We start from the raw sequence: 10794 nt of genomic DNA on the forward strand, positions 1-10794 counted from the left end.
AACCGGTTTCAATTCCCTCTTTAATAGGAGCCGTCACTCAATTAAAAATGGAATTTGGGGCAAAGTGTGGAGGGAAAAAACTCCCTCCAATAAAAAGCACACACGTCACCACTACCCATATCTACATTCCAAGGACATATAAGGCCCGTCATGCCCAAGCCCAAGTTGAGGGTATTTACAGCCCAAGACCATTGTTATTTGTCCTCCACACTTCCATCAAGGCCGAATCAAGAAGTCATCAGCCCAGCTTATGAGTATTTAACATCCGGCCTGTTACTCAAGCCCAGCCGGATCAAAATAAATTCGGCCCAAGAATGCACAAGTCCTACCATTTGAAGGATTTACTGTAGAAGGAAAATTCTGATAGGAAGTTCTGTACAAGGCAAGTTCTATGTATGGAAAATTCGACAATGGAAAAGACTCTATTAGAAAAGAATGGTTATATAGAAAGAATTGGAGGGCAAGCAATGCGAGTCCTACCATAATCTGGCAATCTTTTGTATATAAATAGAGGCTAAGGCCTCCAATAAAGGATCAAGCAATTCTACGCTTCTCTACACACTATTCTTATTTATTTTTATTGTTTTTGAGTGAGTTGTTTTATTTTTCTCAATCATTATTGGTTGGGCGAAATTTTGCACCTACATCGCCTCCTCATCTTCATCTTCTCTCTTTCTTCTCCTAAGATTCGACAACCACGTCTGCTATTCCCCGTCCTTCCGAATCCGTCTCCGACATCGTCTCTTCCCCCTCGCAGGCATCGGTTGAAGAATTTTTTTTTATTTTTATTTTTGGAAACTGGTTGAAGAAATTCTTGTTCTATGTGTCTTCTCTTCCCTTTCCATCACTAAGGACTTCACTGTTACGAGGTGATTGTATGTGTGTGTGTGTGTGTGTGTGTATATATATAATAGATCAAATCATTTTGTTTTTGATTGAACTGTGATTTTTAATTTTTTTTTACAATTGGAACTGAGATTTTTCTAATCATTTTGTTGAGATATTTCTAATCATTTTGTTGAGATTTTTCATTTTTTACAACTGGAACTGAGATTTTTAATCATTTTGTTGAGATTTTTTTTTTTTTTTTTTTTTAAAACAATTGGAACTGAGAATTTTTCTGTGATTTTTTCCTTAATGTATATGTGTGATATTGAGAAGCAGCAAAACTTAATCGAGGGCGAGGGTGACGGGGACAGGGGCGGGGAAGATGGTGGCGGGGCGGGGCGGGGCGGGGGCGGGGATGGGGGTGGGATTGAAATTTTTAACGAGTATGGGGGTGGGGACAAGGGCGGGGATGGGGGTGGGATTGAAATTTTAAACGGGTATGGGGGCAGGGACGGGGGTAAAAATTTTGGCCGGGAATGGGGATGGGGAATGAGATCTCCGCCCCCCCACCCCCCCGCGTCCCGTTGCCATCCCTATGTCCGACTAACCTACTAAATATCTTCAATGGATATTTGGAGAGTTAGACATACTATGTCCATGCACAATTAAATCAAATTGGTCCCGCCTACACTTAAAAAATTGCTGTGAAACTAACTAAAATGGTGCATATTTATTGGGTGGATATTACCCATAACATGTATGTTTGACTCCCCCACCAAATATCTTCAACTGCTTTGAAAGGTGAGAAAAATATCCCTACCAAAACTATTGATGACCATAACAACTATTGACGATCGTAACAATCACATAGGGATATGGATTAATGAAATTTTGCATGCGTTAACAACATTTAGTTATAAGACTAAATTGAAGTACATGACACACATATATAAATTAAATATAAAATCTCTAGGTTCTAGTCAATTCGGTGAAGATAAGTTCAAATACACAAAGAGATATGGAAAGTTCAGCTCAAAAACATAAAAATATTTGATAAATAAAAATATTTGACAAGTTCAGCTCAAAAACATATAAATATTTGATAAGTTCAGAAACATAATAACAAAATCAAACAAGAAAATATAAGACCTATTTAATTAGAGAGCTGAAGAATCGACCATTATGCTCTTGGGTGAGAGTGACAACGCCTTCAATGTCGGACTTGCCCGTAATTACTACAACTACTTTCTTGGTGGCGGCGGAGGTGAGGACCAACAGTTGACAACTTCTGCTTCTTAGAAGCATTCTTCGGAACTGCACTGGGTTTCACACCCTCAAGAAGTACTTCTCAAAACTGCCAAGATCTTTCAACCACATAGACTTCGGAGTTTCATCTTTCAAATCATTAACACGATTTTTAAGCATATCTCCTGTATAACATAGCTCCTTATACCCATCATTAGTTAAGGTCAGAAGTGGCATTCTGAGTATGTATTCATAATCTTCTTCAGGAACTGCTGCTTCAGGAGTATTTGTTATCTTCCCCAAAGTCATAAAGTCTTTTGCTTTCAACAGCATTACCAGACTATCAATGTTCCCCTGGAAAAAACTGATCTTCCCTTCTAGAACTTCAGTTACATACTTAACTTTGTTTTCCAGTTTCAACAATTCCATTTCAAGATTGCATAACACATACTTCTGCACAAAATTATTTTCTAGTTAGCAGCCATGTCCATAAAGTAAACAAGAAATTCAAATGTCAGAAATTTAATTTCACTTGCCTTCCTTTTCTCGTAGAATTCAAGTCTTATAGGAATGAATTCCTCAAGAACTGCAGAAGGAAAGAAATGAATTTACTATAAAGCGAAGTTATAATACAAAGGATAAACTAAATTAGCCTATGGTATTAATTTCATACTTTGTATAGGGGTGTCATATTTCTTGATCATGCCTTCTCGGTTGAACAGGCGCATGTTACTTGTCTTGATCGTAGAAGTAAGCTTAAATTTCTTAAGCAAACCCTCATGCTTGGCCATGCTCAAGTTCTCCGCTGGTAAGATGACTTCAAAATTTACAGTTGTGTCAGCAGCAAAGCGCTCTATGTAATCCTACAACATGAAAACTTTGCTATAATTATTCCGATTTCCAGTACACTTTTTGTTTATATTACTGAGCCTCCTAGCACATGACAATTCAAGGTGTTCAAGTTCCAAAATAGGTCTCTCTCAGGGGAAAAGAGAGAGAGAAAGAGAGAGTTGGAGTGAGACTGAGAGATAGAGAGAGAGAGAGAGAGAGAAAATAAGAAAATAAAATAACAGAGCCTTGTATCTGTTCCTCCCACATGATAATTCAAGGTGTTCAACTTCCTATTGGGAGGTTTGTGTGTGTGATACTGTGTGAGTTGTAGTTTTGATACCAGCAATAAAGAATAAAGCCATACCTTGATGAATGGATCATTCCCTGTCGTCATCGATCGCAGAAAGTCTATATAATCTTGACTCGATACTCCAATAGGTAGCTCTGTAATCCTGAGTGTAGTTGCATCGACTTCCTCTATTAGTCCTTCGATAGTGTAGCCATCTGCTGCAGCTTTCTTAATATTTCCTCTAAATCCTTTGTACCAGGGCTGCATTGGCTGCATTGGCTTATCATTTAGTAAACACCTCAAATTTGAAACAATGTTCGTCGGATTATATATTGGGATATAAGATCGATCTCCGGTCACTATGACTTCAGTACTTCTATTGACTAGAACCATTGGTATAATTGGCATGTCTGAATTATAAAAGAGATTAGCTTGACATCCACAATACCTTCATTACCTACACACTGATCCATTTGTCACCCGTAAAAAGCTCACCAACTAGGTTCAACAGAGTTTCCATCTTCTTTTATGTACTCAAGCAGAATATCATAATCTTTGGGGAACAGGTACTGTGTGATAGCAGACAGCCGAGTGTATCTATATGTAGGAACAGCATCATGATCTTTGCCTCCCTGTAAAAGAACAAATTAATCTACGAAATGAAAGTTAAAGCAAACAAAATAACTTTTAATATCAATTTCGAGAGCTGAAAGTTGTTTGTTCGACTCACTAGGTAACGAGTTCCAAATAGGACATTTGGTTCAAGAAGATTTATGTTGTTGGTGCCCAAATAATCATGTGCCATGCAAAAAATGGCACTGGCAAGATCCCGCTTACTACGAAGATAATTAGATTCAAGAGCTACATAAAGAGAGAACTCTGAAACTTCTACGTCCTTGTAAATGTTAAGCTTAAAAGCACAGAAAAGGACCTTTCTTTGAACTCGGTTCAGGCCATCAACCATTGAAGGAATTGACCATTGTAGATTAGCCATCAAAAACAGTTTAAGCTCCTTGTTGACAAAGTCGCAAGCTTCTCCTTCTGATCAATATCTGCATTGCACATTGTTCATAATATCAGCCATCGAAAATTATACATAATACCAATTAAAAGCTAAAATACTCATAAACTGCATGCATACATAATTTAATCACATATCGCCATGTATACAACTTGAAACCAACAATCAATAACAACTGATCCATATATGACGAATCTTCAATAGGAATCAAAATTAATTGAACACTAAGCAACAACTAACTAACATTATTTTCATAAAAATTTTCATTATATGAAAATTAAATAATGAACCAATACCAAATTATTTTCATATATAAGATTGATTGATAAACACCTCTTTTTTGTCTATGAAATTTATTGAAGGAATGAATGAACAAATTTTCATTATATGATAATTAAACACTGAACCAATACCAAATTACCCCTTCCAAACTAAAGAAGATTAAAAATCTAGAATGTTTATAAACCGTATGCATACAGAAATCATATCACAATTTGAAACCAACAATCAATAACACATTGTCAACAAGAAATGAGAGACAAAATAGATTCTAAAGTCAGAGAAGAAGCTAGATTTGCTATATGAGAAGTATGAGGAACATCTCCTTTCAAGTCTTATACAAGAAAATCGCAGGTAAGATCCCTACAAGGTGTTACTTCTTCAAGACAAGTGAGGAATCTGTTTTTAGATGGCTGAGCTTACAAATTAAGCACAATGACCTCATTCTTTGAAGGTTAGATAGAGATGTTGCTTTAAGAGAAAATTAGGGCTTGTGTGATGGAGAAAAAGAAAAGCAAAAGGAGAGAGAATAAGCAAACAGAATACTCGGTTTCAAATGGAAGTTACAGCGATCAACCGACTAGATATTTCCACCGAAGAAATTTCGATCGATCTACTTGGCGTCGATCGGATGCTCCATAACACTCGAATTCGGACTTCAAGAACGAAAGTTGTTTCAGAAATCAATGTGCCCATCCAGAATTCTCTAAAAATTCATTCGTCCCAGAACACAAAAAGTAGTGAACCATGAAAATATGAGAGAGAGAGAGCGAGAAAGACGAGAGAGAAATTTGTAAACTGAAGAGAGATACATACACTAACCTACTTAGGAATCAACTACTTGCAATCGTAAAGGAAGGAGTTGTCCCGGCAATCTTCAGATTAGGTCATGGGAACGAGGAAGAGAGAGATTAGCGTGTGAAATGCGCCAACAATACGTTACCACTTTGTACTCCGTATGTATTATGGAGAATTTCATTATTCAACCAAGTAATTGAATACATATTTTCATATTTCTCCCTCAGTCAGAACAAATATGTTTTCGACCTCGATTTAAATAATGTGGTCAATTTGATGCAGTGGGGCTAGTTAAAGTAAATCTGTGCATTATACTTGCCCAAATTGTCGTTTGATTAATAAGATTTTTAAAATTACACGTTAATCTTATTAAGCATTTAAAATATAAATTTATAAGATAAAACTAAAAAAAATATTTGTATATATATGATTGTTGAATGTACAGATGAGGTAACCTTCAAAAAAATAGACTATTTTGTTATTTAGAACCCCTAAATGAGTAATAGTAATAAAGGTTCGTGTCGCCAAATCTGAAAAAAATCGTAGGTTATACTCCATGTGTACTTTTTTCTATTTTTTATTACAATGTTGTCAAAAGTTGTCGGATAGGAAGCACGGATAATTTCCCGAAAACCCCGTGGTGCTACTAGACATGTGTTGATGGTGCGATGTTAGCCAAAACATTGTGTGGCTTATTGAGAAGGTACTTATTGGAGAGGGGATCCAAATAGTAGAGTCATGGGCATCAGTTGGAGAGTCAAGTGTCTAGAGCTCAGGGAAATCCACTATCACCATAGATAGGAAGCTCCAATTGTTGTTGATAACAAACGAAGAGAGCTTGTGGTTGGGAGGAATGCCAAAGTGCTGAATAGTCTCTGTAGTGGATCTTTGTGAAAGAGGGACTCCCCCAGTTCAGTTGTCCTCCCAAAAGAATGTGTCAAATCTTGAACCTGCCCTCTTCCGCATCATTGTCATGGCCACCCCTCTCAACCGCAAAATTCTCTTCCAATTTCCTGAGCACGCCTGTGGTATGTGTAGGCAAAATGGAAGTAATTATAAATTTTCTGCATCTTAACCACATGATATGTCACCAAATCAATAACTATTTGTATATGATTTCATACATTGGACGATTGATTAATCATCAACACTCCGAGAATAACAGTGAATTAGATCAGTCCTCCTTTAGGCCTTGAACACCAGTAAACCTTCACCTCTATATCTCCGGAACACATAGGTTTGTGGAATCCCTATAGCTCTCACTCTCGATTATTCTGTATTCCAGATTTGTGCGTGAAAAACCGAATAATTAACCTGAGAGATATATCGTGTATATAGATGGGGTCAGAGATGAGGATCAAAAGGGATTCTTATCCTTGCTTCAATTAGATAATAACTCTATCATATCTAATTAATTACAATAAGTACCACAATAATATTGTAATTGCACTTTAGGATTCAGAAATTACAACAAGACCCTGTCATACTAAATAATTGCATATAAGTCCCTCCACTACTGAATATCTATAAGTAGCCCCAAGGAAAATAAATGTTGTCCCACCTAAGGCATGCTTACTTCTTATATTCCTTGAGTAACCAATTTAATCCTTATGATCACTGAATTTCTTTTATAAAAGAATTAATAAATAAAAGAAAAATAATTTAGCAAATATTATACTAAAATGCCCTTGCCAAGTTCTAGTGATCAAATTTATTAAATTGCATTAAGGGGATATTCTAACTCTTATAATGAATTCCATGTTGAGTATTTGTGTTCATAGAGCTCCAACATTAGCCACACAAGATACCATGGTATTGTAACGACTCGAAAAGATACCAAAATAATAATAAAAATGTATAAAAATTTCGGCATAACTTCCGCAGAAAATGTCCCTCTACAATCTATTGAATTACAAAAAAATAAATGCAGTGGCCTCACTGGGCCTTAAATCTAACTTATCCTGTCCTAACGCACAATTCATATATTATACTACATTCCCAAAATGGTTACATACATACAAAAGTCCCGTTCCTCCATCTCATCCAAACATGGAACCCACTTAAGTTACATCAAATTACAGTCCATAAAATGTAGCTAGAATTAAAAGTCCATAGCTTACAACATTATACTAATTAAACTAAAGTGTCACAAGGTAGTTAATATTACATTTACAAAATATTAGAGTCTAATACAAAAGATAACAAAATAGAATGGGTCTTCAAGCTCATCTAAACCTGTGGTGGACCGTCGTCTGCCATCTCTTTTCCATATCCTGAAAAAATGTTAAAAATAAGGGGGTGAGCATAAGCTCAGTAGGAAGTGTCTAAGACACACTTCTTATGTCCCCGTGAATCCATACAATGAATAGATAAAAAGTGAACGGGATCATGCCATCGGAAAACACCCATTTTCAACCACAATAACAAGTATATAACAAATATCAACCAATCACAAATTTACCACAATGTCATAAAGTGCAATGTTATGCAAATGTCACTCCCCATTTCCGAAACAATTCCGTTTCAACAACCAAACCGTTAGTGTAGTCCGACCCAAGGCACCTCCATGGCGTCACGAAAGGAAGGTTGGTTAACTATCCACGACCACAAGGCACCTCCAAGGCGTCGCACCCGGTCTAGTTAACTCAACTACATTCCCTTCTAGACTACACTAACATCACGGACCACTAGGCGCCTCCTAGGCGTCCGATTTTCGCAACACTTTTAGAAAATATTTTCCCTAAAACAATTTTATTTGTTCTAACAATTATTTTTCTCCCTTTCTCTTTCCCAATGGATGCATGAATACTTCATGCTTCAAATCATTAATTTAACTATATGTTTTCACACTAATTCCGTTTACATTATCATCACAATTTAATGAAAATTTCTAAACATTCCTTTCCTTTATTTATTTATAACCATAGCATCCATTTTTCTTCAAGACAATAAATAAATAAATAATCATGGAAACATACAACACATTAAACACTAAGCATGCTCATTTACCGTAATGAAAATAGACATGTATATGAACTCAAATAACACAAGGAGTACAATTATCATTGTAATTACAAAGAACTACAACAATAACAAGCTAAGTAATTAAAATTTAGCATGCTTAGAATCAAATTTAAGGGGAAAAATTCACCAAAGGCCAAGAAATTGTAGATTAGAACACCCCTACCTTAAATTGATGAAAACCCCCAATTTGAGCTCAAGAACCCTAGAATTTCGAACTCCTTTGAGTGCACCAAATGATGATTGGTTCCTATCAAATTGATGGCCTCGACGAGCTCAACAATTTTGCTTCACAATGTTCTACCAAATTTCAAAGGAATAGAGCTAGATCAAGCTTTGAATGGTGAAAGCAAAAATAAAACAAATATTCCAGAGAGAGAACATGGAAACTGCCGAGAGAGAGAATTAAAATGTGTATCTGTAATGGCCTTATGGCCTTTTTGATGTTTTTAATATAGTGGTGGGGCCCACTTGTTTTATTTCTTTTTCTTTTAACATTAATTATATATATATACATATATATCACAACATTATATTCTCCCCAACTTTAAAAGATTTCGTCCCCGAAATCAGGCCATACCTGAGGGAGAAAACAACTCTGGATACTTGGAGCGAATCTCCTGTTTGAGCTCCCAAGTAGCCTCCTCAACTCCATGATGCTTCCAAAGAACCTTTACCAACGATATCGTCTTTTTCCTCAACACCTTCTGTTGTGTGTCAAGAATCTGAATTGGTCCATCTTCGTAGGAAACATCCTCATCAATGTCCACATCAACCCAACTCAAAATATGAGACGGATCTGGCTCATACTTCCGTAGCATCGACACATGAAAGACATTATGAACCCTGTCCATCTGTGGTGGCAATGCTAGTCTGTAGGCAACCTCTCCTACGTGGTCCAAGATCTCAAAAGGTCCAGTAAATCGTGGCGACAACTTGCCACTCTTCCCGAACCTCATCAACCCCTTCCTTGGAGAAACCCGAAGAAAAACATGGTCTCCCACCTCAAAGGATAGCGGTCGTCTCCGCCTATCTGCGTAACTCTTCTGTCGGCTCTGAGCTGTAAGCAATCTCTGTCTGATTAGCTTAATCTTCTCGGTAGTCTCGAGTACAATGTCAGGTACTAAGGCGGTTGTCTCGCCCACCTCAGTCCAACAGACAGGAGACCTACAAGGTCTACCATACAACGCCTCAAATGGAGCCATCTGAATACTCGCCTTATAGCTATTGTTATAGGCAAACTCAATAAGTGGAAGGTGATCCTCCCAACTACCACCCAAGTTAAGTACACATGCTCGAAGCATATCCTCCAAGATCTGGATGGTACGCTCCGACTGGCCATCCGTCTGTGGATGAAATGCAGTACTAAGGTGCAACGCTGAGCCAAAACGCTGCTTGAAGTCCTTCCCAGAACTTTGAGGTGAACTTAGCATCCCTATCTGACACAATAGCCATTGGAATTACGTGCAATCTCACAATCTCTTTCACATAAAGTACACCGAGTGTTTCTGCGTCATTTGTTGCCTTAATAAGCAAGAAGTGAGCCGTCTTGGTCAATCTATCGATAATGACCCATACGGCTTCATTTCCCCTCCGTGACCTAGGAAGACCTGTCACAAAATCCATTGCAATCTCCTCCCATTTCCACTGCGCTACCGGCAACGGTTGCAATAAACCTGCTGGTCTCTGGTGCTCGGCCTTCACCTGCTGACAGGTAAGGCACTTAGCTACAAACTGTGCAACATCCTTCTTCATTCCATTCCACCAATACTGACATCTCAGATTGTGATACATTTTGGTACCACCTGGATGAACTGCAAAGCGGGAAGTATGAAACTCCCGTAAGACGTCCTCACGACAAACTATAAGAACAACCAACAAACCTTTAAACCGTAGACCTCCATCTGCATGTAAGGTCCAATCCTTCACGGTCTCGCCACTGAGATCAAAGTGTAAATGGCATCCAAATCTGAATCCTGTCTCTGTGACTCAATCACCCGTCTAACAAGAGTGGGTTAAGCCACGAGAGTAAACAAGAATGCTGACTCACTGCTATCATCATCATCATCAAAACAATACAATCCTATTTCAGCCAAATCTTTCAGCATCTTCCATTTTCGAATGGTTAAACTAGCTAAAGTCCCACTAGATTTTCGGCTTAAAGCATCAGCTACCACATTTGCCTTGCCAGGATGATACTACAAATCAAAGTTATAGTCTTCTAAGAATTCAACCCATCGCCTCTGTCTGTTATTCAAGTCCTTTTGGGAGAAAAGGTACTTTAGACTCTTGTGGTCCAAGAACATCTCAAATCTCTCACCATACAAATAGTGTCTCCAACACTTCAAAGCAAATACAGTTGCCACTAACTCTAAGTCATGAGTAGGGTAGTTAAGCTCGTGAGTCTTCAACTGTCGAGACCCATAAGCCACTACTCTATCACCTTGCATCAGTATACAACCCAAACCATCACGTGAGGCGT

At 37.7% G+C, this 10794-nt stretch overlaps 1 protein-coding gene across 3 annotated transcripts; it reads right to left on the reverse strand.

Annotated features, from left to right (window-relative positions):
• Positions 1-1854: 1854 nt before the first annotated feature.
• Positions 1855-5458, reverse strand: LOC132299762 (DNA topoisomerase 2-like). 3 transcript variants are annotated; one of them, XM_059796574.1, is made up of 7 exons: positions 5316-5455; positions 4125-4245; positions 3924-4029; positions 3269-3825; positions 2747-2936; positions 2610-2659; positions 1855-2526 (listed from the first exon to the last, which is right to left on the reverse strand). In XM_059796574.1, the coding sequence occupies exons 4-7, from the start codon at positions 3599-3601 to the stop codon at positions 2155-2157; spliced, it is 945 nt and encodes a 314-aa protein (XP_059652557.1). In that variant the 5' UTR covers positions 3602-3825; positions 3924-4029; positions 4125-4245; positions 5316-5455; the 3' UTR covers positions 1855-2154. The 3 variants fall into 3 exon arrangements, with proteins under 3 accessions (XP_059652557.1, XP_059652558.1, XP_059652555.1); XM_059796575.1 differs by having other exon boundaries at positions 3924-4245; positions 5310-5458; XM_059796572.1 differs by having other exon boundaries at positions 3924-4245.
• Between the last annotated feature and the right edge of the window lie 5336 nt (positions 5459-10794).

This window comes from Cornus florida, unplaced genomic scaffold (assembly GCF_030987335.1).
Source record: "Cornus florida cultivar Cherokee Brave unplaced genomic scaffold, ASM3098733v1 CherokeeBrave_3.0.0_Hap2_Chr03, whole genome shotgun sequence".
In the NCBI taxonomy this organism is placed as follows: domain Eukaryota; kingdom Viridiplantae; phylum Streptophyta; class Magnoliopsida; order Cornales; family Cornaceae; genus Cornus; species Cornus florida.

Excerpts from the sequence above, each read along its gene's own strand:
- LOC132299762 (XM_059796575.1), bottom strand. The coding sequence starts at position 3,601 with ATGCCAATTATACCAATGGTTCTAGTCAATAGAAGTACTGAAGTCATA. Across the intron at positions 2,660-2,746 it reads ATATGACACCCCTATACAAA|TTCTTGAGGAATTCATTCCT; the intron begins GTATGAAATTAA and ends TTCCTTCTGCAG. Across the intron at positions 2,527-2,609 it reads AATTCTACGAGAAAAGGAAG|AAGTATGTGTTATGCAATCT; the intron begins GCAAGTGAAATT and ends AATTTTGTGCAG.